This window comes from Gossypium hirsutum, chromosome D08, assembly GCF_007990345.1.
Source record: "Gossypium hirsutum isolate 1008001.06 chromosome D08, Gossypium_hirsutum_v2.1, whole genome shotgun sequence".
In the NCBI taxonomy this organism is placed as follows: Eukaryota; Viridiplantae; Streptophyta; class Magnoliopsida; order Malvales; family Malvaceae; genus Gossypium; species Gossypium hirsutum.
The window spans coordinates 55,083,890-55,111,382 of NC_053444.1; the positions used below are offsets into that span (position 1 = coordinate 55,083,890).

Below are 27,493 nucleotides of genomic sequence, written 5' to 3' on the forward strand. Positions count from 1 at the left end.
GGTATCCTAACGGCTCCATACATAGCCATTTCAACTTATAATTTGATTGGGTTCCTCGTTCCTTCATGTAACAACAACAAATGTGGCACATGAACACACAGAATGCGTGCCCTCTTGTTTGGAGTATTCAACTTAGAATCTGCTTACAGATCTCCAATACATTTCTATACCTTGGAGTTCATCTGTTCATGTGACTAAGAAAAGCCATGTTAATCACAGTCTCAGAGTTCATCCGTGGAACTATATTCGGTCAATAAGGATTTGAGAGATACAAGGTTATAATATCCAAATATCATTTAACCGTCATGCTAGCTGTGTGTCCCAAAGATTTCCATGATGATTCCAGCCGCATTAAGTGTAATTTCTCAACAAATGGTTCAAGAAGCTCCGCCTCTTCTTCTGGAGCAAAGGCCATGCAGATGCTAAGCTCTTGCACTGCCTAGCCATACTCCCTAACATTTTGATAATATCAAATGTTATTTTCACCATCAGCTTAAAAAAGACCTTCATGTGAACCTTTTTTTTTTTTTTTTTAAATTAGGAAGTTTTAGAAATTCATACCTATTATAGTACAGCATCATGCCATGGTCTCTCCTTAGTGCCCAATTATGTGGCTGCAGAATCAACAATCTTTCTGAAGCCATGATAGCTAGCCTGCAAAGAAATCCAATGTTTAGCATGCAAAATATCAAGTTGTTCTTTACAAAATATAAGCTGCATCTCACATTCACAATATCAGTAACACAAATCACCACATCTCTTACACCATTGGTAAATTGAATACAGCAGATAAAACTATACGCACTAAATGATGCTAAATACGCAGATCGACACTGTCATCACCTTTGAATGCATAATGAATTTGTTGATAGGTGGATCAAAGCAGTCATATGTGGCATAAGAAAACAGATACTGCTACTAGATACATGAAGTGTCAGAAAGTTATGCTACTAAAATAATAAAGCTAAAGTAGAATTTACTTAAGATCTTGAGGCCGCAACAAAGGGACATTTGGTTTATCGATCTTGTTAGGTTCTCATCAGCATTATGAGCATGCCTAAGGGGAGAAGTTAGCATCAAACCAAGATTTGATCTCGAAGCACATTTCCAGTGAAACCTCTGCAAATTTTTTAAGTTTATTATTTCATATGCCAGATGAAATTAGGGAAGTATACTTTTGAGGCATTAATAGTTTAGAAGAAAGTGATAAATGTAGCAGCATTTTTTGAAGCAAGAAACTAGCTTGGTGAAAAGAATTAGGACTTACAATTAAATTGGCTAGAGCGATCCCAACAATATCACGGTTTGAAGCTATCTCAAGCCCTAAAAGTGATGAACCAGTTAAATCCGATGCCATTGATCTAGGGTCCTCAACACACCTTCCATTGACGACAGCGAACAAGCTGTGTCCTGAAGTCACTTTGAAGAGCTCCTACGGAGAGAAGTGTAGAAGTTAAGTGATTCATCACTACAAGAATGAACTAAGAATCATGCACCATGAAAATAAACTGCCGAAATAAACTCTTAAGGATTAAAGTACCTCGGGGTATGTTGTCTGGGGCCATATCAAAAAATCTTCCCCAACTCGAGACCCCACGATAGTTAGACCAAGCCGCCGACAAACTTCAATGTAAATTATGCTAAGCAAAATTGCTGTAATTAAGAAAGTCATATTATTAAACTGCCTAAAATGACGGACAGATTGATTAGGAAGAAGATATTACAATAGAAAAACCATTGAAATGCCACCATATCAAAATTATGAGGCTTATTGCATGGAAGTAGTAAAATGGGGCTTTACCACTGCCACATCCAGAACTCAGCACCAAGTGTAAGTATGAATGCTTAGAATCTACAAGAACAGGGGATCTTTTAAAGCCTCTTAACTCAAAAAGAACTAAATTGACTGCCTGCAAAACTTCAACCAGATGGCAGCCTATGTCCCTTGAAACTAGCTCTGCTTCAACTTCTTTTGCAATTGCATCCAGTTCACTCAGCCATTCAGATATGGTCTTTCCATCCAAAGGCATCTGCTCCACAGAATCCCACTCTCTGGCATTAGATGACGAACAAACATCTATCCCTTCATTGAGGAATGAACAAGCATCCATCTCTCGGTTAAAAACCATGAATGTCTCATCTTCAGCTGCAACATAAAGCAAAGCCTACACAAAAAAAGATACAAAAAAACAATAAATAAAACTTCCAACTTACGTTTCAAAAGCATGAACGAAGCAATGACCAATACCTCCTCAAATAACAAATGATTTAGCGAAGGTCAAACAAAAAAAGGACGAGGAAGTAAGCTGATAACCATTACTCATTATATCCATACCTTAGCAAGAGAGACGTCTTTATCTTCAGACTGGAAGGAGATCTCCCGAGCGAACTTGTCCCTTGCAGTCTTTAGAGCCTGTCACAGTCCATTCAAGTTTAACAGAATATTAGAAAAAATGGGACTGGAAGATAATCAAAGTACTAGCAAGTTGATTAACAAGGTGATGCAGATATCCAGAATGGATGAACAACATATATGCATAGATATAGTATATAGATCAAGATAAACCTCCTGGTAAAATTTGTGACGAGAAGAAGAGGCTTTAGGATTGGAAAAGAGAGGGTAAGCAGAAGCAGCAGCAGTGGTCCTACTCCTCCATCTCCCCAAGTCCTTGTGATCATGATGGTGATGATGATCATACCTGATTAAAGAATAAACGGATATTCCATGGATATTTTTCCTACCGTTATATAGCGGTAGCGGCGTCGTTCGAAACTGCAATTGCTGAAAATAGCGGTGAGAAGCGGAGTCACACCGATAGCGGTGGATCACGGCCGCAATTTAACGGGTAACGGCCAATTGCGGCAATAACGGGCCGCTATTCCCGTTATTTCCCGTTAACAGCAAATTAAAAAAAAAATCATCTCCTCTAAACAAAAATCAACAGAAACACTGAAACACAGTTCAATCAAAAAAATGAAAAAGAACAAAGAACAAAGAAGATAACGGGAAAAAGAACAAAAAACAAAAAAGAGGAGGTATGCCTGGAAATGGAGCTCCCTGAGGGCCTGAGTACGCTGAAGAACAAAGAAGATACGATTAGCTATGTGAACCAGACTAGAAAGAACCAGGAGAGGAAGAACGGAAGGAAGAAAGCTTCAAAACAATAAGAAAATGGAACGGTTCGGAAGGAAAAGTTTTGAAAAAGGAAATGGTCAAATTAAAAATGAAATGACGGGATTATGGGAAGAAGAGAGGGCAGGGCAAGGAATCGGTGCTTTTTTTAGGATTATATCTAGATTTTTTTACTTTAAAAATATTTAGATTTTTTTATTTTGGGCCCATCTGTTTTGGCAATTTTTGTAATTTTGTTCTATTAATAAAAGCTCAATATAATGTTATTAAAAAAAAGAAAAATGAAGTCTAAATAAACAGCAAAAAGCAATCAAAATCCAAATATTTAAAACTCTAAAAATCATAAAAAATGATTTTTTATAATTATAATTATAATTCTTATGTTTTATAATAAGTTGTGCAAATTTTAAAAAAATTCACGACCACGATATCCGCAATAACCGCAATAGCGCCCGTTATGTCCGCGACCGCGACAAACGCGACGCGACCGAAAACGCGACCGCAACCGTAATTTAAATCCCTGGGCCCCACACTGATTACGAGATACCCAACTGTCAAAATTTATAGTAAACCCCACTTAGCAAATTAGATAACTAGGTATATAAAATAGGAATTAAAAAAAGATTCGATCATCACGGAATTACCTCATAAAGCAAAAAATGAAAAAAAAAAAGAAGAATTACCTGATAAAGAAATGATCAGCAGCAAATGTTTGAGAAACCATTGATACCGCTGGCATGCAATATACTGTGCACAACATTCTTATGAGCAAATAAAAAAACAAAAACATAAAAAAAAAAGATGAATTAAAGCAAATGAAGAGTGATTTAAGGAGAAGAAACAAGAAATTACCGAAATCCATGACAAGATGGAAGCTAAAATTGAATTTCAAAACCAAAATTAGTTAGTTTTTGAATTGACTGAAACGAAAGTTATGTTTAAGAAGAAAAAAAGAAGAAGAGAGATGGTGGCATGGAATTGGAAATTTAGAAGAGGAGGGAAGCGTAGAAGATTGCGAGGGTAAGGTGGCTGCTTCTTCTTCATCTCCCTCTACCTTCAACATAATCGATACGGTAACAGCTAGGACCTGTCAAGGACCGGGCTCCACGCAACGATACTCAGACAAAAATAATAAGCAGCTTAAAAAATGCCATTTTCAAAAATTTATACATTTAGGTTTAACTGTTAGCATTAATTGTTTTGTTAAGTTTAACTGTTAGTATGTATTGTTTTGTTAAATTTGTGTTTGATATTTTAAAATAAAAAATATGTTTATTTTGGTAGTTATATAATTAGTAAATAATTTGAATTTAACAATAAATTTTAACTTCAATTTTAAAATTTGAAATGTAAAAACGATTAAATTCATTAAAAATACAAATAAAGGGTTAAATTTTAAATTTTAAATTTTAAAAAATATAAAAAAAATTTAACCTGAAATTGTGCTAAAAATTAAATTCATTAAAAAGGTTAACCACCTAGAATTTGTCTATAATATACTTTTGTTCATATTTGGTGGATTAAATATAAAAAGAATCTTGGAAGGTTTAGCTTCTGTATATAAATCTTTGGATAAGTTTGGATAGCCTTTTGCAAACGGTCCAGCGTCGAAAACATGTAAAAATGTTTTTTTTTTCTTTTTTATAATATGATAAAAATAATAGAAGAGATCGTCAAGCCTCAAAGCTAAATTCTCAAAAACCTAAAACCTGCCTTTTCCTTGACAGATTTGAACTACAACTTTTAAAAATGCAAAGTTGAAAATTACTTAGGCGTGTTTGTATGGTCATATGAGTTAGAGTTCTGTATATAAAAAAAGAATGCTAAGAAAATTTTATCTTTCAATTAAGTTACTTTGATTGGAGTATTATTTTTCCACATTGACTAGTTATAAATTAATTGCAATTGGTAATTTTTTTGCTATTCTCATTACTTGTTTGTGATAAAGATATGGAAATTTTTCGTTTATTTTGAAGATTATTCATTTTTCTAATTGAATGTTTATATTTGTACTAATAATTCTTTATGGTATACCTAACTACTTTAAAACATGTGTTAAATAAATAATTTTCTCAGATTATTACACTAATATTAAAAATTCAATCAAGTAAATGATGGGTTATGAGATAGCCTCATCCAACAACAACCAAGCTAAGCTATGGAAACAAAATGGAAAGTGGAAGAGCCCACCCTTCGGCCCGTTTTTATGTTCCGGGTACGAGGAGGAATTGAAGATGCATTATTCTATTATTAGAAAATGCAATGTGAGTTTGGAATCACATACACAATATTATGAGATGCAAAGTTGAAAATGTCTTCCCAACAGAGCACCCACATTTTTCTGAAATGGAACATAAAGAACAAAATAAATGCTCTATCTATGTCACCCAAACCTTCTCTTTTATTACTATTCTTTTTTCCATGTCTTTAAAATATCTTGCTAACTAATGTAAAATAATGCAAGGTAGATTCTTCACACTTGATAAATTTTGACAATTGCTGTTAAAAGTGTGTATGTTAGAATCTAGAAAAGCTCAAAATCCCCAGGTTTCAACATTCTTGCTATTGTTTATGCTCACTAATAAGTAAACAAAAGAAAATTAGTACCTTTATCATCCACGATCAATTGCTGCCTGGTCATTTAAGTTCAGGTGAAAGAGTACCGACCATGGAAATGTTGGGGGTTTAAGAATATTTCCCAGATTTTTAACCCTAGACCCTACTAGTGAGAGCTCTTCAGAAGCTGGCTCACCCATTGAGAGGCAAGCACTTTACATTTCAAGATTGGATCTAAAATCTCAGTTCTGTAAATCCACTAGCACAATTCAGATGAGCACAGTTTCTGGAGAAGCTTCCCAAAGTGAATCCTTGGCTGCTAGACCAGTGGTTTCATCTGGTTTGTGCCGGCACCAGAAACTTGAGTCAAACCTTAACCGTACATGAAAGTTCAAAGAAACAAGTCGGAAATGGTAGGAGCTCAGAAAATGTCTCCAAACCTAAAGTTATGTAATGCAGTTCAGAATGTACATAACAAGATAACATGGCTTATATATTAGTTTTCCCAATACAAGAATCTCTTTACCATCAAGAGTTAAAGTCATAATGCAATAGAATATCTACAATGTTGAAACCAATACTTGAGATTTCCTGATTATGTTCCGGTTCCGAAACTAAACAGGGATGCTAAAGTACTTCCAAATGTAGTACTATCTTTCAAGTTAAAAAGATAAAAGATAAAATAAAATAATCCTAAACCTGTAAAATAAAACAACATCTGCAATAAGATACTCCAAAATGTCTTCTTACCCACAGAAAATGGAAAAATATGGGATTTCGCTCATAATCATGTTCCATACGGAGTATTGAATGCGGAGAATAGAACATGCACTGTGAACTCCTGAATCTCTCGACTATAGTGATACATATTATACATCAGAATACGACTATTTTATCTCTCTCTGCTCCTTGTAATTAGACAAGCTGTATCGAAGTGTTGTTCCAATAGATCAGGTAAGCACTCAAGCTTACATCTTTCAAGAGGGAAAGCTGCATGAGTCAATGCAAACCCATTCCCAGGGGAAAATAGCACATAAAAAATGAGTGCTGCCTAGTAGTTAAAAGCTTTAATAAATGGGATACTGAGCCTCCTCCAATAATGGGATGCCAGCCAACCCATAACAGAAAAGTATACCAGTAGAAAACAAACCCGCTTTATAAGGACTGTGTTAATGGCTTGAGGCAACCAAGACTTCATATGTTGTAGGGTTCTAATGAAGCTGATAGTGATTATAGATGCTGAAAATCCAGTAACAATACCAGCTATCACTTCTGACCTCCAATATCTAGCGTACCCCTTGCTGGAAAACCAAGACTTCAAAATCTTTATGGATCTGATGGTATCATAACAACCAATAATTAAATTGAGGAAACCAGCATTAATTAATTAACACATGAAACAGCAAAACAGACTCTTTCAAAATATGTCGTACTCAACCATTTTGCACCTATTATCAGCAAAAGGAAATAAATGCAGTTACTTCACATTAACTTACTCATGAAAAAGAAAGCATAAAACTTTTTACATTATTCTCAGCGAAATATCAACTGCTGTCTAATGCCTACAGAAATTATCCCTTCTTAGTTCCGCTTTCTCATCCACTTCACTAGAACCCACTACCTCTCTCTATCTTCCTTTCTCTCTTTCACTATACTTCATTAACTTCCGGATTCTCAATTCAATCTCACGGAAACCTATATTCAGATACTTTCATTCTTTCTTCCCAAACTTTAACAGGCTTTGCTGCAGTGCTGTTCTCAGAATACCGTTAAAAACAACCAAAGACAAACCTTCCACTACGCACAGATTACCACAAAACAAATTTCTACACCGTTCTAACTACCAGACCTCAAATTTATGAGCAAAGCCCTTTTTCATTTGTTGCTGTAAGTCTAACCTAATTCAGCTTGAAACAAAATGAACCTAATTTGAGAGTCCAAGGGTAAAAAAGCTAAGTTAGCTAACTTGAAACCCAAGTTCACCAAAATGTAGTGGACCAGAATGCAAAATAAACCCAAGGGTCCAATTTAGTCCCAACCTAAGTAACAACACAATAAGCAAATTGTTGGAGGAGGAAGAAGAAACCCACTGAACACAACTTCAAGCAACTATATAAAATAACTTTTGAATGGAACAAAGTTTAAGTAATAAACTCACAATATTAGATATCGCCTCATCTTCTCAATTAAAGATGGATCTTTTGCTTGGCAACTGAAAAAACCATCATTATACAACTTTACTGTGGGAGTACCTGATATGTACCAGCAGTCATAGGTTTCATTTACCTGAAAAGGTAGACAGATGTCACATAAATTGCACTTCAATTAAAGAAGAATCAGGTCAGTCCATCATCATGAATAACAATAGAAACTTGAAACACTACCTTGAACTTATCTTTGGTCAACCAAGCAACACCAAAGTCAGGCCTGCAACTTACAGGAAGTGCTTCATTCGGTGCCTCTGTTAAGGCAAGTTGCATCTGACCCAAAGAATGGTCTGTGTACTCAACCTGAAATTGTTAAGCAAAAAACTAAATAAAAGAAGGTGATATATTAGAGTACTTAATATTGTTGCCTTCCTACATACTAGTATTTATATTACCATAAACTTATTAATTAATATAGCTATATTACAAGAATTGGCAAGTCTAAAATCCAATCTCTATATCACCATCGGAAAATATCAAGATCGAAATTCAAATTCAAATAATAATAAAAAACAACAGAGATGAAGATGCATATTTGCCGAAGTAAAAGAAATCCATATTTTCCTAAATTAGCACTAAAAAGGAGCTCATGACTTAAATCAGATAAGATAAGATTACCTTAAACACTGAAGTCCAGTAGTAATCATATCGACATCTAAATTTGCTGTTCTCGGAACTATAAAATACATGTTTTGCTTTATAATTCAATAATCCAAGCTCACAGACCTTCGAGGACCTAATATCCACACCTGACATTAAATTTTCAAGAATAAGAATCAAGCTTGCATATTACCAAGATATTACAAGGGAAAAGAAATCCATAATTGAAAATATACAAGCAATGACGATATCGTAAGTGAAATTGCTAGTTACACCTAAAAAATTATGCTAAAAATAAATAAATAAATATTAAAATATAGTCAAAATGTCATAGCAGGAAATGTCAAAAGTTTAAACAGTAAGAGAAATAGAGAGAAATTTACTGCTAGAGACTATCTTGCATTGTGTGGGCGCGGAAATCGGATCTGAAATTGATAGCTCCCCCATGAAAATAGCGAGGAGACAGACTAGAAATGATAACAAAAAGAAAACGAAGATGGGGAAAAGAAGGGCAAAAGCGATTCGAAGTAACATGTAGCGAAAACCCTTGTTACCATTATCGGGGAGTTCTTGTGAATCCATAAATTCAAAGGCGTAAATCAACAGAAGCTAGATGAGATTTGAACGTGTACCGGTCACCGGAACCATTTATCCGGTGATCGGAGAGCTTTCTAAAGTCAGAAGTTAGAAGAAAAAAGGGCGCACGCGGGCAAGCTACGATTGGGATCGTTGCGTTTGGACGATTCTTTTCTTTTCTAATTTTTATGTTTTGTTAAAGCGGGAGGAATAACTGACTGAAAAATGAATAAATCTAATCAAAATAAAATGTGTATCTTTAAAATTTATTTTTCAGGCTACTTGGTTTTAGCATTACCCAATCAAACAAGGTAATTAGTATCCCATCCATCCGTTTTTCTACAATTTCTTCTAACACTTTCTTGAATAATATTTAATATATGTATATAAAAAATATTTAAAAATATTAAATGAATTAAAATTAAATAAACTTAAATATTAAAATATTAATTAATTATGTAAAATATTTATCAATAAACTTCAATAACAAAATTCTTATCATTCAACAAATCTAAAATAAATAAATAAAAATTCTTTCTTTCATTCAACAACAAAATTATCCACAACATTATTCAAAAAAAAATCACAACAACATCTCATACTAAATATATAAAATGAAAATTTAATGAAAACATACACATCAAATTGTGTTTGTAAAGTTTTAGAGATTTTATCTTTTTTATTATTTAATAATTTTTCTTTAAATTTTAAAGTTTTCAACTTTGCATTAGTTAAAAAGTTTAATGTTGGGAAAAGTAATAATTTTATATATTTTAACATTATTCATACACCAACAAATACAACTAAAATTGAGTTAAACGTGTCGGTGCAATCGGAATAAATTAGAATATTGAACAATGCAAGAATTGATTTTCTATTATTGGAATAGTACGTACCAACCGGTTTCGTTAGAATAAATCTGAAACCTATTGCATTGATGTCAAGTTCCTTTCTATGTAGTTCAACAACCATTTTTTTTCGAGCCCAAGGTTCTTAATAATTAAAATAACTGCATGTAGTACATATTCAAAGACTTTCACATCCATAGGTGTAGAATTCTTTGTAAAACAAATCAATGGATCAACATTTATGATGATTGCTAGGAGTTTATTCTTAATAAATATTAAAAATTCTCGACACCTAGTTACATATATTTTAATGCATTAATTTTTTTTTACCATTGGAGAGTTTACTCTAATAAATACAAGAAGGCTTCGATATTCATGAGTGTTAAGTTATTCTTTAACTATAATTTTAATAATTTAAAAAATCTAACACTAATAAATGCACTGTATGGAAGTTGTCGAGTACTTTATTTCAAATTTCACCACGTGAAATTAATTAAACACTAATAAATGCATTAAATAGACATAGCTCCCATTGATATTGAGTTATTTATTATTGTCTTTTTTTTTTTATCATGCCTATAAATACCCTCTCCTCTCTTTCAGTTTTTACACAAACTAAAATTACCTCCCATCTTGTGAAGTTTCTAAGCCAAAAATTTCTTCAAATTCATTTTTTTTACCTTAAATTTGATTTTTTTTTCTGGAATCCTACTAGCTATGGATATAGTAACTTTTATTTTAATATTTAGTTCTAGTATTAATTTGTTATTATGTTTAACATGAATACTGATGTCCTGTTTATGTTTACTTATTAGATTATGGAACAAAATCTACAAATACGAAAAAATATATATATTTCAATATTAAATGAAAAGTAACTTCAACTAAAATATTTTTAAAGATAGCAATGTTTTTTTTAAGGTAATTGCATTTCTTCACATTCCAATGTGACCATCGTTGCTTGTAGTCATAGTCAAAAGGAGCAGAGTGGAGACTCTTAGCTTCTACTTCTCTTATAGCGAAGTGACAATTATTTTAAAAGAAATATTACATTATTATTTATTATGAGTCTTTCAATTGAAGGAGTTGTTTTCATTGATTTGGGTCGAAGAGATATTAAGCCAATAATGAGGAAGTTAATTAGGCATTATCTAGTGAAGTTCTTTTGGCTAAACACATTGGTTGAGCATCCACCAACAAGCAATGTGACCAATGAATAGTTTGAGTAGTATGTTATAGCGTACGAAGTGTTCATCATTGACGAAATGCTTATGACAAATAAATCAAGGGATCTTTGCCACTTAACATATTTCTTGTTGCTTGGTGACCTCACTCTTGTCCCTAGATATAATCATTAAAATGCTTAATTTAGGATAATTTTATTAAATAATTTTTTAGTCTATTAAAAATTTGACAATATTTAATAATATTCTCAATAATATTTTTACAAATTTATTTAAGAGAAAATATGCAAAAGTTTATTTTAAATGTTATTATATAAAAAGTTTGATAAATCAAAATATCAGATAGGCCAAAGTAGGAAGAAGAACTTAAGACAATGGGTAAATAATTTTGAATTTTTCCAAATTTTATTAATTTAAAAAATATAATTTTTTTAAAAACTATTAAAACTTTTTTTAACATGCCATTGGAAAAGTGTTTACTAGAAATTATGAAAAGGTTGTTAGTTTTTTTCATAAATTTTTTGCCCTCCAACTTGTATAAAAAAAGTTATTTTAGTTCTCTATTTATTTTTTCATGTTTTTTAACTTTTAAATTTGCATTATTTTGTCAAATCACCTCAAAATAGATAGAAAAATTAACGTTTGTTAATTTTGCTGATGTGGCGTACACGTGGATTACCACATGGATACACAACAACATTTAATTAATTTTTTAAAAAATTTAAAAATATTAAAAAAAATTATAATTTTTATAATTTTTTAATAATTTTAATAATTTTAATTTATAATATATTTTTTAATTTTTTAAAAATAATTAAATATTGGCGTGTCACACAAATGGCAACCCACATGTATACCACGTTAACTAAATTAAAAAAAAAAGTTATCTTTTTATTATTTTGAGGTTATTTGACAAAAAAACACAAATTCAATGACTAAAAAGGTGAAAAATTAAATGGAGAGCAAAAATAACATTTTTTTGTAAAGTTGACAGGCCAAATAAGTCATTATGCTATCTTTTTTTTTACAATGATATGTCATGTGTCAATTGTTGATTGGTCAAATAGTGTGTCGTCAACATTAGTAGGATTTATGCCCTCGGAATTATTCTGTCATTATTTACTTGTAATGTTTAGAACCATTTGAATTAATAAAGTTTACATATCATTAATAATAATTTTTTGTATAACTTTTCCCAATGATTTTTCATGAAAAGCAAAATGATTATAAATAAATATTAATTTATTGATTATCTCATATTCAATTAATATCAAGTTGCAAAGATTGTATGTGATGCAAAAGTCAGCTTATATTAATAATTAATATAACATCCTTTGTCTATCCCGACAATCGATACGAATGTGAGATACTACAGTCATATTCTAAAACTTATACAAAATAACTTTTATAAAAGCAACCCTTTCATAATATAATATTGTTCTTTAAATCAAAATGACCACATTTAAAAAGACTTGGATATAGTTTGAAACCATTTCAAGTCATTGAATATAAACGGAGACAAGTTTTCAAAGCTTAACAGTTCAAAAATTGAGACCCTTCAAGTTTAGTAAAATTGAGGATTTAGTATAACTTAAAAGTTAAAACAAATTAATAAAAACGATATAAAATCATTTTGAAGGATTTAAAATCATCTTAAAGTTATTTAAAAAAAAATTTGTAGGTGATCGGAAGCTTCAAAGAACTCAAAATGGTCAATATGGTGCAATAGGCACTAAAAGGGCAATTTATTGATACTACTGTATGTGTCAATACATTTGGAAATTTATTAGTTCATTGACTATATAATGTAGCTTTTTGGTTATTATCAAGTAATGTTCTGGTACCTGCAATGTTTAAGTATTGGAACCTGAGTCTTTTGGAGCAAAAATCAATTTTAAAACACTTTGAAACACCTCAAACAACATTATAATGTATCAATAAGTTTTAAATCATTTTAAAATCAAATGACATTTAAATCCACATTCATCACAACAACATGCTTAAACAAATTCGAAAATAAAAATGTAACTTATAAATTATCAAATATAAATACATTTGTCACGTGGTAACATAGAACAATATAATTACAAACTCTTTAAGGGTCTAAGCTTTTATGTACATGTCTTTACACTAACATATTGATGTCCACGAAACCAACTAAAAATCTCACTAAGGCAAGTGCACATATCAATTAATAGTATAGCTATGGTGAGTAAAGATATCGTTCCCACGAAGACTAAAAGTACTAGTAATTATAGTCTTTCTATTATTTAATTGATAAATTTGAGTGATGGATTAAAACAAAATTTAACTAAATTAATTGACTACAAACGCATCAAACAGCAAATCAATAAAATAATTTATTAACAACCAAGAAGCAAAATAATACTCAGGAAATAATTCACCTAGACTTCATCTATCACTACCAATCCAAATTACGCAATTTCTTTACTTAGTCTCTTGATCTGAAGAAATCCCTAAATTATGCTAATATCTCTCTTCAAGAATAAGAGCAACTAACTCTAGGTTGATTAATTGAAATTTCTTTCTAATTAAAACCCCTATTATCGCATTAACTCGATTTATGGATTCCCCTATTAGATTTGACTCTAATTCGGTAGATTTATGTCGCCTTGTTTCTAGGATTGCATGCAACTCCACTCAATTAAGCTAGATCCACTCTTAAACAGGGTCTATTCCTCTTCTGATTTAAGCACATCAGACAAGGATTAATAGTCTAGAAATATTAAACCAAGAATTAAGCACACATAATTAAGAATAAGATCTAAGTCTTTATTGCGTAAAATAAAAATCAAAAGACAAAATCCATCATAGGGTTCATCTCCCCTAGGTATTTAGAAAATTAGTTCATGCTAGCAAATAAAAACATCCAATAAGCAGTATAATCAAAAGAAACAAAGAAACTCATTATAATCTCCAAATAAATCAACTGGGAGTCTTCAATCTTGACGGAAATCTGCTTCAAAATTGGCTTCAATGGTGTTTTTTGAGTTGTTTTCTTAAGTATTCTATGAAAACTCACTTTTTTTTTGTCATATTTAGGTCTCAGAATGCCCAAAAAACCTAAAAATTACGTTTTTCCGCAGGTTTAGAATGCAAATCGCGAAATTGACACGACCTGCCACATGGCCATGTGGCTCACACAACTGTATGTCCAGGCCGTGTAGAAGGGGTCAATCCGTGTGGCTCATGTAACTTGCTCCAATTTTTTGGTTTTCACTCCTTTTGCTCCCAAATGCTCTCTTAAATATAAAAACATGGACTTAAAGGACTAGGAGTATAAAATTCACCATTTACTTCGAATAATCACCCAAAACGCATTAAGAATGAGGATAAAACGTGCTACTTTTAGCACCTATCACATATCTAGTACAACACTCCATGTTTTACCCTATTCAATCGTCGAATGGTGATACGATGTTCCCAAATCACAACTTCATTCTTCTCATAAAGGTTCTCACCTATGCATTTAAAAAACTAACGAGGTAAGCTCGGAGAGCTTAGTAAGTACCCAAAGAGTTTCCTACTTAACCTTGCATTTTATTAACATTGAGTCTTTTACCAATATAAGACTTAGATTTAGTTATGCCACTTTCTTATAGAGATTTAAATCCTCACACTGTTTCATTTACCACATTTAAGAACGTTACCACTTATTACTCTTTTTACTCATTAATTAAACATTTATTTAAGTCCTTAAACCTTTGTTATCATTTCCAAGTTATGTACTTTCTACTAATTGAGTATATGGTTACTCTAATTTCACAAGGCTTCCAATGGCATTGCTAAACTTTATTTCACTTACCATTTACAATACACCTAAAGGTTAAGTTATTATATTATTAACTTATCATATTTGTAACACTCTTTACTAGGTCCAGTCGCCGGACCCGAGCTACAGGATGTCACTACAATAATTAGAACTAAAAATACATATAAAGAAGTTATACAATAATCATTCATATTGTAATCGTAATCATATGATATTATTTAAACATAAAAATAAGATTAAATTGAACTTACAGAAGCTCTAAAGGTGACCTGGGCATGAATCAGGACCAAATCATTGTAAAGTTTTGTAAAGTTTTAAAAAGTTAGACTTCATGTTGCGACGAGCCCTTCTCTATATCGTGATGACGCCAGACAGTGAGCCATGTCACGATGTTGGACCACTTGACGTCAAGACGTCACAAACTGTCGTTCGACGTTGCGACGAGAGAAAATTCGCATTGAGACGAGAATCCTGTTTTTGGTAAAATTAAGCCATTTACCTATTTCATGCCAAGCCACACCAAATACTCGAATGGTGCATATTTGACCATTCAAACATGCACAAAACATGTCTAAAACCTGTCCAACTATTCATTCAACCAATATGCCACAATTGGCACCATAAACACAAAGATTACATAAAACTTTACAAGTTTTCTACACCATTCAATCAAAACAATCTAATAGCCAACATGCTAATATAACAATTCCTTTATGACTTTCATGTCACCTTAACTCAAACACACATAGCCAACATTGGCCATTATGCATACTTATGTACCTTTAATTTCAAGGCATGAAACATCCAATATACTAGCACAAGCTAGATCTAAAGATTACCATTCAAATGAATATAAACACTTAACAAGACTTATACACAAATCATATAGCCATAAACCCTAATCATAACCATTAACAACCAAAATGACACTTATACTTATCAAGCCTATATACATAAACTTACCATTTGAAACCGTTTTAATATAATTTTCATATACCAAAACTTATACTACCAAATCACATTCAAAGCCAAACAAACCTATTAATCCAAACATAATATCATCATTAGACCAAACTTGTAATCATTCAAGACAACATAAGTACAAGTCCAACCCTAATTACATGTCACATAACCGAGTATGGAATAATTAAAAGACTATGAATCAAAGGTTGTATAGTGTGAGCTTCGTGTTGATTCAACTACTACGTTCCGTGAAATGACCTAAATAGAGACAGAAAAGCAAACAAGATAAGCATTATGAATGCTTAGTAAGTCTATATGAAATTCACTTAACTTACTCTGAATAAAGTAACATTTAAGCAATGGAAACACAATATAGCTAAGTACGTGAATCTTTTCGCATCCTGTTACTTTCATATACATTTTCATGAAATAATCAAATTGTTAGTTTACTCATACATTAAGCCTTTGTAAAGCAATTCACATATACATGTACAACAATTCAATATAGCATAACATATGATATCCAATTCGTACTTGATTTATAAACGTATATAATTAAGTTCTTATTCATATCACATTTAATCTTTCTATTCATTTCTATTCATTTAATTATTGCTTTTACTCGGAGAACAATAGCAAATTAAATTCGAATACTCAGGATAAAATTGCTCACACAAGCTATGAAATATACTTGTTCCACAAGTTGTAAATTGGGACATTAACCTTTACTTGATGTTGTTCACACGAGCTATGGAGAATCTGCAACACATGCAGGATCTTAACTATCGGTAAGGTATCCAACACTGGTAAGAAGCACCTGACACATTTTAGACATTGGTACAAAGTACCTACTGCTTTTTAGACCCTAATGACATGTCATTTGTATCCTAATCATTCACTAGTTCAAATGGGCCTCAATTTTATATTTATTCTATTTTTAATCTCTATAATTGTATACTTGTTTTTCGTATTTTCGAAAACAATTCACATACATTCATAGTGAGTTTTCATCATGTATACATCATTTAATCATGTCACGACTTCAACCAGCCAATACTACACATATGTTCACTATTATCATTTATATTTCTTATTTTACAATTTAGTCCGATTGATGCCAAAACATTTTATACTTATCATTACTAACTAAAAACAAAGTAGTATAATACAAAAAATTTAGGATTAATAGAGTAAGGCCCATACGAACCTACTTGTCTAAAACAATAACCAACGAGAATTTGAGGACTAATCTATAATTTCTCGTATTTCTCGATTATCTACTGGTTGGTTCAAATATTGATCTATAAGGTAATTCATTTCGAATTATTAGTATCAATTACCTTATAACATCCTATTCAAAGCATATGACAACTTAATTTTATTTTACAAAATTTCCCTAAAATTTTACATTTTATTCAATTTAGTCTCTAAAACTAAAACTATCATAATTTTCATATTTAAGCTCCGTTTTTCATTCCAATTTCATTTTCACCTTGTACAGCCTTCTAAATTCAATAATTATAGAAATTTCATGTCAATTTTGAGATATTTTCATTTGTCTTTAAACTCAAAATTAACAAATTTCACTCTACAATTTAGTCTCTATTTCATCTCTTAGTTTAACCACTAACATAGCAGTATCAAAACTCCAAAATTAATTAATGGTAACATTTAAGATCTTTAACAACTTTGAAAATAAAGGTACGAGTTAGTTAAATCGAGTTACAACAATCTAAAAAACATAAAATTTATGAAAAATGAATTAAATTAAGCTTACCATGCAAAGCAAATAAAATGGAAGCTTAATTATCCTTCCTTAAGTTCAGCTATGGAGAGAATGAAAATGAAAAAGATGATGGCATGCTTCATCTTTTCTTTTATTTAATACCTAATACTTATTTTATTATTATTCAATTTTATAAGTTATTATTATTTTATTAAACTATAACTAAACCGTCCATGACATAGGAAAAATGGCTTATTGCCATTTTCAACCATTGGTTTAATTTCTACATAAGTCCTTTAATTAATAAAATTCTATAGTGATTAAGTTTTACCACTTTTACAATTTAGTAATTGTACCCTAATTAGCCACTAATTCAAAAAAATTACTTATAAAAAATTCAACTCACTTATACAATAACTCCGTAAATATTTAATAAAATTTTTTATGACCTCGGTTTATAGAAATGAGGCTCGATACCTCAATTTCCAAAACCATTGACTTTTGAACCGATAAACTTGTACATTGACTAACTTTCCACATAACCAAAAATATTAGACTAGAATTCAGTATAATACTGTAATAACCTCATAAATATTAATAAATAATATTTACTGACTAGATCATCGAAAAATGAAGTTTCGAAACTACCGTTTCTGGTACCATTGAAAATCGAGCTATTACAATAGTTCACTTTTCTCATTTAACGTCACTTACACCCAATTTAATAATTTAGCTCATTTAGTATACAATCACTTTAGCTTATAACACTTATTTCAAGCATAATCAATTCAGTAGAATTAATTAACTCACAAACCTTAGTAAACTTAGCAAAATTAAAGTTGGATACTTGGGATTAACTAACCAAACACCTTGAAATAACACGTTGATAACACTAAAATCCAGAGGCTCTAGAAATGAATTTGTAATGCACATAAGTGTTTTGCCATAAGGCATCAACCATGAGTTTTTACCACATCTTATATCACACCTGCACATAGATCTCCTATTGGCATGTCAATCGTATCTTATTTAACTTAAGTTACTAGGCTTTTTCACGATGTCTCCTTTCTGTTAATCATATCATATGAAATTAAATCGTGGAAGCAATGTTTAACACATATTTCCACTTAGCATTATTTTGTAGCACTTATTATTGATGTAGCATTATTCCACCATTCTATTATTCAAATCATATTGTGGAAGCAACGTTTAACACATATTTATGCTTAGCATCATTTCATATCACTTACCATTGACGCATCATCACGTGTGTGTATATCACAAATCTCTATTTGAAAGCTCATTATGCAATTTAAATTAACACTTAAATTTATTTCATGTATTCTTTTATTAAGGTATTCATGTACTTAGTGCTCTTAATAAGGTTTTCACATTCACATATAAACATATTGCTTTTTATGCTTTTCACAATTCCACTTATTATTAAAGTAACTATGTTACCATTTAACATTCATATATGTGTAACTTTGTTCATTATTAAATTCTCCTGCTTACGATCTCGTGTTTTGTTTTATCATTTTAAAACCTCTAACCCAACACATTAATTAATCATCTTTTTACCACATCATTGTAACACCCCTAACCCGTATCCGTCACCAGAACAAGGTTACGGAGTATTACCGGAGTAACGGAGTAGTAAACCATTCAATTCATACATCAATGCAAACATAATCTAATTACATTCAAATTTATTCATAATGTCCCTTAATCGAGCCTTCAAGGCCCTAAAAATACTTTGAAAATAGTTCGGAACTAAATAAAAAACATTTGGAAATTTTAAGAAAAAGTTGAAAATTTTAAACTGTAGGGGTCACACGGCCGTGTGGCTAGGCCTTGTGACTCACACGACGGAGACACATGCTCGTGTCTCAGGCTGTATGGACATTCGAAATAGGGACACACAGCCGCTTCCCAGTCCGTGTCCATGCCCATGTAACTCACTGACTTGGGTCATACGGCCAAGCCACACGCCCGTGTGCTAGCCCGTGTACCCCTCGAAATGACCTCACATGCCCGTGTGCCAGGCCGTGTGTTAGGCAGTGTAACAGCCTGACTTGCATATCGTGAACCTACAGAGGACACACAGCCATGTCACATGGCTGTATGTGACACACGGCTGAGACACACGCCCGTGTCTCAGGCTGTGTGGACCTAAAATGTACCTTAATCAACAAGTTTAGCATTTCAAACTTACTTGGAACCTAAGTAAACAATTTACCAATCAAAATACCTCTCCAAATTGACTTTAATCATGCCAAAAACATACCAAAATCAACCTAATTTAGTGTCTAACCAATGTACCCTCATTGGTACCACAAGTATATATATTTATATCAAAACATAATATCAATTCAACCTATAAATTCATCCAAGATATCACCTATAATCACCAACTCAAACATATCATATCTTAGCTACTTTGTAATACCCAGAAAATTACTACAGTAAGAAAGTAAGATAGTATCCTTGATATAGTAAAATAAGGAAATAAAGTAAAAATAAGGGAAATTTTGATTTATGTCAACATTGGGAAGTATATTGTGACATATTAATGTAAGAAAGGATTAAATCGCAAAAGTGAAAAAATTTTTGTTGCCCAAGAGTAAATATTCAAAATTTGAGGGGTTAAAGTGTAAATATGAAAAAGTTGAAGGACCAATAATGAAAATATTTTAAAGGTGGAATGATCTAGAAACTAAGGAAAATGGATGAATTATGACCAAATTGAATAAGTAAAGAATTATGATGGACTAAATCGTAATTTTACCAAATTAAGTAATAACTCAATGATGAAATTGTAAAAGATCATAAAGGGAAAAATGGTCAATTAGAAAGAAAGAGAACCCTAGAAGGTAATGATGATGTTGGTGATATTTTTAATTAATTAATTAGATAAATATTATTTAATTAAGATTTTATTAAGATTTTTAGTATTATTTTATTATTAAAAAAGGGAGTAAATATGAAGAGAATTTTTCATCTTTTCATGCCTCTAACATGAGAAGAAAAAGAAAGAAAGAAAATTTCTTTTCTTTACAATTTGGTCCTTTCACCAAAAATCCACCATTTTCACTTAGAAATCAAAAAAATTTCCATAGCCACTAAGAGAGAAAATTGATAAGGAGACTATGGGGAGCTAGAATATCAAGTTAGATTCAAGAAATAGAAGATGGAGGAGAGAGAAAATCAATAGGACAAGGTAAGAACATCAAGATTTCAATATATTTATGAGTTTGATATTATTGAAAAAGTATGAAAATGATGTTAAAGTATAGTTAATTTATATAAGGTTCTATGTTCTTGATATGTTAGTGAAGGGAAATAAGAGGAAGTGATGGGAAATATTGTAGAGAAAGGAAAGGAATGTATTATAAATTTGGTTATCAACATTTTACACTAAAATAGTTTTGGACAGCAATAGTAGTCATACTTTGGAAATTCACCTAAAATCATAAAAATTGAATTAGAGGTTTAATAAGATATGAAATTAAAGCTTATTGAGTCTAGTTTTACATAGAAGAAACGGTGTAAGTAAGAGAATTTCATATTATGAGATATTTTAATTTTTATGAGACAGGGTCAGAGTGATTTCTGAATCCCCTATTCTGACTTTGGAAAATAATTAAAAATTGTATAAAAATAATTATGGGTTATAATTTATATGTTTAAAATTATTAATGAGTCTATTTTAAATATAAATAAACAAGAACATCATTCTAATCTCGTACGAGGAGATAATTAATTTTTAGTGAAGAAGGGTCAAAACTGTCAGACAGCAGAACAGGGATGACTTTAAAGAATAAATTGTACTTATTGGCTAAACCATAAATTCTGAAATTTTATGGTAAGAAGATATGCGAGTCTAGTTTCATAGAAATTTAGCATATCTTAATTCGGAGTTCTGTAGCTCAAGATATAAATAATTTATTCACTATGACTCGCGTGGACAACTTTGATATGAACATAAGTAAATAGTAGAATTATAGATAATATTACACATAAGCATGTTATATACATTAAGGATGTGGAATGGAGAGGAGGAGGAAAATATACAAATATTTTGCTAGCATGGGTTTGTATTAGAAATGGTTAATTTGCATGAGTCTAGCATGTGTTTGTATTAAAAATGGTTAATTTGCATGATTTGGACTCAGGGACTAAATTGAATAAAAGTAAAATTTTAGGGGTAATTTTGTAAAAATTTCAAAAATGACCAAATTGCATGAAATGAATTGTTTTGTTATTTAAATTAATAAATTAAATGAAATATTAATTTAGATCAAGATCGAGTGGAAAATCGAGGGAAATGGAAAATTTAAAAAATGCCCTCATATCTTGGTATTCCTGCAATTTAGCCTGGTAAGTTCGTATGAACTATATTCTGTATAATTTTGATTAAAGTAAATGTTATTTGGTGATGAATATTATATAAATATGTGTTTTATTGTTGGAATTGAATTATTATTGGAAATATATTATCGAATTTAATACTCAGTTTGGATTGAAAACGGGATTGAGTACAATTATTCTATGGCAAAGGATGAATTGACGAATAATACCATAACTGGGTTATGGCACTATGAACGTAAGACCATGGTTGGACCATGGCAGTGTTTATATGTAAGACCATAGCTAGGCTATGGCATTCTGATGATAAGACCATAACTGGGTTATGGCACTACGAATGTAAAGGACGAATTGACGGTAAATTACCCGAGTAAGCCAAGGTTCAACATTTGTTGTGAACTTTCGTGTTTACTATCTGTTTAGCTCTCATGAGCTTCTGTTCAGCCTTTGTGCTTTTGAAAACGATGTACTCATATCCGTAAGTCGTTCTTCGAAAGGTAAAATATCGGGAGTTGTTTTGAATGATATATGTATATATATATGAATATGAAGAAATGGTAAGAGAATGATATGTATTATGATATGTATTTAAATCAACATCTTGATATGTTGATATATGGAAATTATGTAAGTAGAGACAAGTAAATAACTTAAGTGTGACATGTCAAGAAAATAAGTTTATCAAAGTTGAAATTATATGTGATATGTGTAAGTATGCTAACTAGTGTTGTTGTTTGATGCTTAGGAAAGTGCCAAGCTATTGGTTGAATGGTAATATGATTATTTATATGATGCATTGAATTGGTAAGTATTTAAGTGAAAATATGCTAATGCTCATGAAAAAGTCGTAAGGTTTAAATTAATCAATTTCTTATGAAATGACTTATCATGTGATCAGTTCGGGAAAGGCTTTGGTTAAATGTACTAGCTTGTGACCATGGTTAAATGACATGTTTATGACTTGTGTGACATACATATGGAATAAGTGTGGAAAGTAAAGAAATGCAAATGAAAATAAAGAAATTATGAATAGTTAAAGTTATATAAAATCCTACTAAGCTTGGGATAATATGTTTAAGTGATACTGTGGATTTATTCACCTTGTGAATTGATGAATATAGCTTCATGAGTATTGTGGTATCAATATTGGGTTATCCTTGATATGTATAGATTTCATATTTTAAATGAACTAATATGATTAAAGACTACACGAGCTTACTAAGCATTCATTGCTTACGTATTTGATTTTATTTACCCTATAGATTATGGGAAGCTCGATTGAGTTGGAAGCTTGTCAGAGATATATCACACTATCCATTGGTTCTATCGGTAATTTTGGATGATTTGATTCTGATTATAATGGCATGTATAAGTTAATTTGGCCAACATTGGCTCATTAATGTTTTAATCAAACTATTGGTTTCAAATATGAATGCTAGATGAAATGAAATGTCTGATAATTAATTTGTAAACTCCGGTAATCCTCCATAACCTTGTTCTGGCGACGGATTTGGGTTAGGGGTGTTAAATACTTAACAACCAATTCATCACATACACTTTTACCCATTCCAACAAATATCAAATGGACATACTAACACATATTGATAAAATATCAAAAGTACCAAAAGAAGATCAACCAAAGCATTTTGTACAACCAAATTCATACTTAGCTAATTACAAATCCAAACATTTGTATCATCATTCAACCTATTACATGTCATATAATCTAAAATAAATGTTTCAAAAGCTATCGAATTAAGTTGGATAGTGTGACTTGAGTGCTGATCCGATCATCCAACCTTCTGAGTATCTACAAGAACAAAGTTTAACACAAGTAAGCTCAATGAAGCTTAATAAGTTCGACGTAATAAATCAATAAATCTTACCAAAGTGAATACAACAATTCAAAAAGTAATATAACAACCATGAAATTTTCTTGTCATCCACAATCCCCATTGGTAATTCATAACTAATCATTTCAAATCCCAAGTATATATGAAAAACTTCATCAGAATTACTCAACAAGTTAACCTGCAGAGATTTTCAATCCAATGAACGACTTACAGATAAGAGTACATCGTCAATCCAACCAAAAACACCGGATGGTCACCCAAGTCAATCCCTCCAACACACCAATGCTCATAAGAGCTAATCCAACCATCACACCAATGCTCATAAGAGCTAAACAAACCATCACACCAATGCTCATAAAAGTTAAACCAACCATCACAACAAACAGAGAGTATAACACGAGAATTCGCAACAAATGCTGAACCTTGATTTACTCGGGTAATATGAAAAAATATCCCTCCAATAACATCTCCACTCCAACCACCGTAACGCACCAAAACACATCTGTACTCTACCCCGCGTTCAAATCAAACTGAGAATCAAGTTCAATATTAAACTTCAAATTACCATTCATCATCAACAATTAAGACTAATTATATAAATTGTATCATGTTAGACTACTCAATAATTTATTTTGATATTAAATCCAAAATGTATGAACTTACCTGGACCAAATTGTAGAAGTTGCAGAAGTGCAGAAACTATTATGTAATTTTTCCTTTTCCACAAGTATCTACGGGATCTTGATCTAAAATGTAAAATTCTTTATTTATCAGTATATATTTCATTTTCAATCCATTATACAATTAATACCCTTTTATTTTCCAAAACTACACAATTACCCTAAAGTTTTATAATTTTTACAATTTTTATAATTTAGCCTTTTAACCCTAAATTCATCAAATTAACCATTTGTTCTCAAATCAATATTTATCCAAATATACTAGGCCCTCAACATCCCCTAATAAATATCAAATTCATTATCAAACCCTAATATTTTGACACTTTCACAATTTAATCCTAAAATCAAAATTTAACAAAAATCACTTTACAAAATTATCAAATAACAAAATCAAAGCTCCCAATATATGGTATTTATCAAGAAAATTCGATATTCATTAATGGGAACTTCCAAAATTTTTAATAGAATCAAAAATAGAGGTACGAGCTAGCTGGATCTAGTTGCAACGATCTCAAAAACATAAAAATTACAAGAAATGAAATTAAAACGGACTTACATGCAAGCTTCCAATGCTAGCCGAATGTAAAGCTTTAAAAATGGTGGAAATACCCTAGGTTTTTCGGCAAGAAGATGAGAAAATGATGATTTTGGCTTTTGGTTTTTATTAAATTTTAGTTTATTTACTAAATTACCTAATTACCCCTTAATTAAAACCTTTTTAAACCACCATTTAAAACCCGTTATGGTCCATTAATAATCATATGGGCTAATTATTATTTAAGCCCCTTTTTATTTCATAAATACGCTATTAAATCTGTGGCATTCAAGATTTACTAAACTTTTACACCTTTTTCAATTTAATCCTTTTCTTTTAATTAACTATCTAAATGTTAGCATTTCTAAACCTAATTTTAATACGACTATAATGACTCTATAAATATTTTAAAAATAATATTTACGAGCCGACACGAAAAAAATTTGTGGTCCCAAAACTACTATTCCGTTACCACTGAAAATCGGGTTGTTACAATCATACCATAGCATAAATTCTCATGACACTTCTCTAACTCAATTTTATGTAACTAAGCTATGTTTCATAAATTCCATTATATTTCTTCCCATTTTCATAACTTACTAGGCCGTTGCTTTTCTTTTATTATTGCTCATATTCATATTTTAAACATACATACTCACCACACATTATTATTCCACCAATTATATCAATTTCTAAAACTATCTTATTAAAAGAAAGTTAATAAAATCCAAGGTACCTACTTTTTAAATAGCAAAAATTCAACATAAGGCTTTCTCTTACATTCTCAACACTTGAGCCCACTTCATCCACAGCTTAAAGCTTTCTATTCCGTCAATCTCTCTCCCACCATAAAAAAAAACGTATAAATCATATTACTTTTTGCTCCAACAACATTTCTTATACTAAAATCTCAAGTATCAAAGATGAAGATGGTGTAATACCCTTCACCTAGAATGAATCTGTAACATCCCGTTTTCAGGGTTAATTAGAACAGTGGTTTCAGGACCACAAATCTGAGACCAGAAAATTATTTTTATATTATTTTATAAGTTTAAATTATGTGAATTTTTATGTGAGAAAATTTTGTAAAATAATTTGATCGTTTGAGTGCTCAATTTGTTAATAAGGACTAAATTGCGTAAAAAGTTAAAGTAGCATTCTATTAGTTAAAAGCACAAATTGGCTATAGAATTAAAAAGGGGGAGTCCTTATGTTGTTATTAATCCATTTTTAATATTAGTGGACTTATATGGCCATTAAATAAGTGTTTTAAATGTTTAAATGCTAAGGTTAAAAAAGGTAAATTAATGATTTTATCATTAAATTAAAAGAAACAACATTGTATCATCTTTCTCCTTCAATTCTTTCCACCGAAAATAAATAAAAGAAAATCCATGGGAGAAGTATAGGTTCGGCCAAGCTTCATGATCTATTTGTAAGTCTGTTTTTGCTTGGTTTTTAATAAATTTTACGTTTTTGAGATTGTTACATCGAGTACTGCTAGCCCGTACCTTAGATTTCAAAACTACTTAAGTTTATGAATGTTGCCATTAATGATTATATGTGTATTTTGATGATTGAGGATAGATTATTAATGTTTGATGTTGTTTAAACAAGTTTTATTAAGGAAATTTTAATAAAATATCAAAATGGGATTAAATTGACAAAAGTGGAAATTATGTGGTTAAATGTGTAACTAAGTGAAAATATGGGATGCTATTGATGTATGTGGAATTCGGCCAATCTTGGATTTAATTGAAATTTTTGTAATTTGTGTTTTTATGCAATAAGGACTAAACTGCAAAAATATGAAACTTTAGGGGCTAAAGTGTAAAAGTGCTTAAATGTGTGTTTGTGAGTTGAATTGAATGAATGGTTGAATAAATAAGTTAATTTTGAATATATCTAGATTAAGAAAAGCGAAATTCGGATTTAGATTGAGGAGAAAATCAAAGTTCGGATTAGTCGACATAATTCGTCGTTTCAGCGAACGAGGTAAGTTCGTATGTTAATAAATGTTATGAAACTATATTATAAATGCTTATTATTTATGTGATTGAATTCAATGCTAAATGGTTATGCAAATAAAAGTATTATGATTGAGTTATATATGTTATTATGATATTGAATTGTTTGAGAAGCAGAATATATGAATACGAGAAAGTATTTACAGTGATGTGACGTCCGAAAGCCCCGTATGAACCATAGGAATAATATAGGATACTAATGTCATAAAATTAGGATTTTGAGATGTGATATTGTGTAAGACCATGTCTGGGACATCGGCATCGTATATGTTTCGTGTAAGACCCTGTCTAAGACAGTGGCATCGATATTTGATAACATGTAAGACCATATCTGGGATATGGCATTGTACGAGCTTTACGAGCTTTTCGAGTATCCTTATTGATTCCGAATGGTTCAACGGGCAATATAGAAAGGCAAATGACTATATGAATAAGTTATCCGAT

General features: G+C 31.0%; 1 protein-coding gene and 1 pseudogene across 1 annotated transcript; both read right to left on the reverse strand.

The window, feature by feature from the left end:
• Positions 1–83: 83 nt before the first annotated feature.
• LOC107900683 (uncharacterized) lies at positions 84–3,284 on the reverse strand (annotated as a pseudogene).
• Positions 3,285–6,163: 2,879 nt separating this feature from the next.
• Positions 6,164–9,351, reverse strand: LOC107900680 (uncharacterized). Its single transcript, XM_016826360.2, has 5 exons — positions 8,880–9,351; positions 8,515–8,645; positions 8,074–8,199; positions 7,848–7,975; positions 6,164–7,023 (listed from the first exon to the last, which is right to left on the reverse strand). The coding sequence occupies exons 1-5, from the start codon at positions 9,076–9,078 to the stop codon at positions 6,741–6,743; spliced, it is 867 nt and encodes a 288-aa protein (XP_016681849.1). The 5' UTR covers positions 9,079–9,351; the 3' UTR covers positions 6,164–6,740.
• Between the last annotated feature and the right edge of the window lie 18,142 nt (positions 9,352–27,493).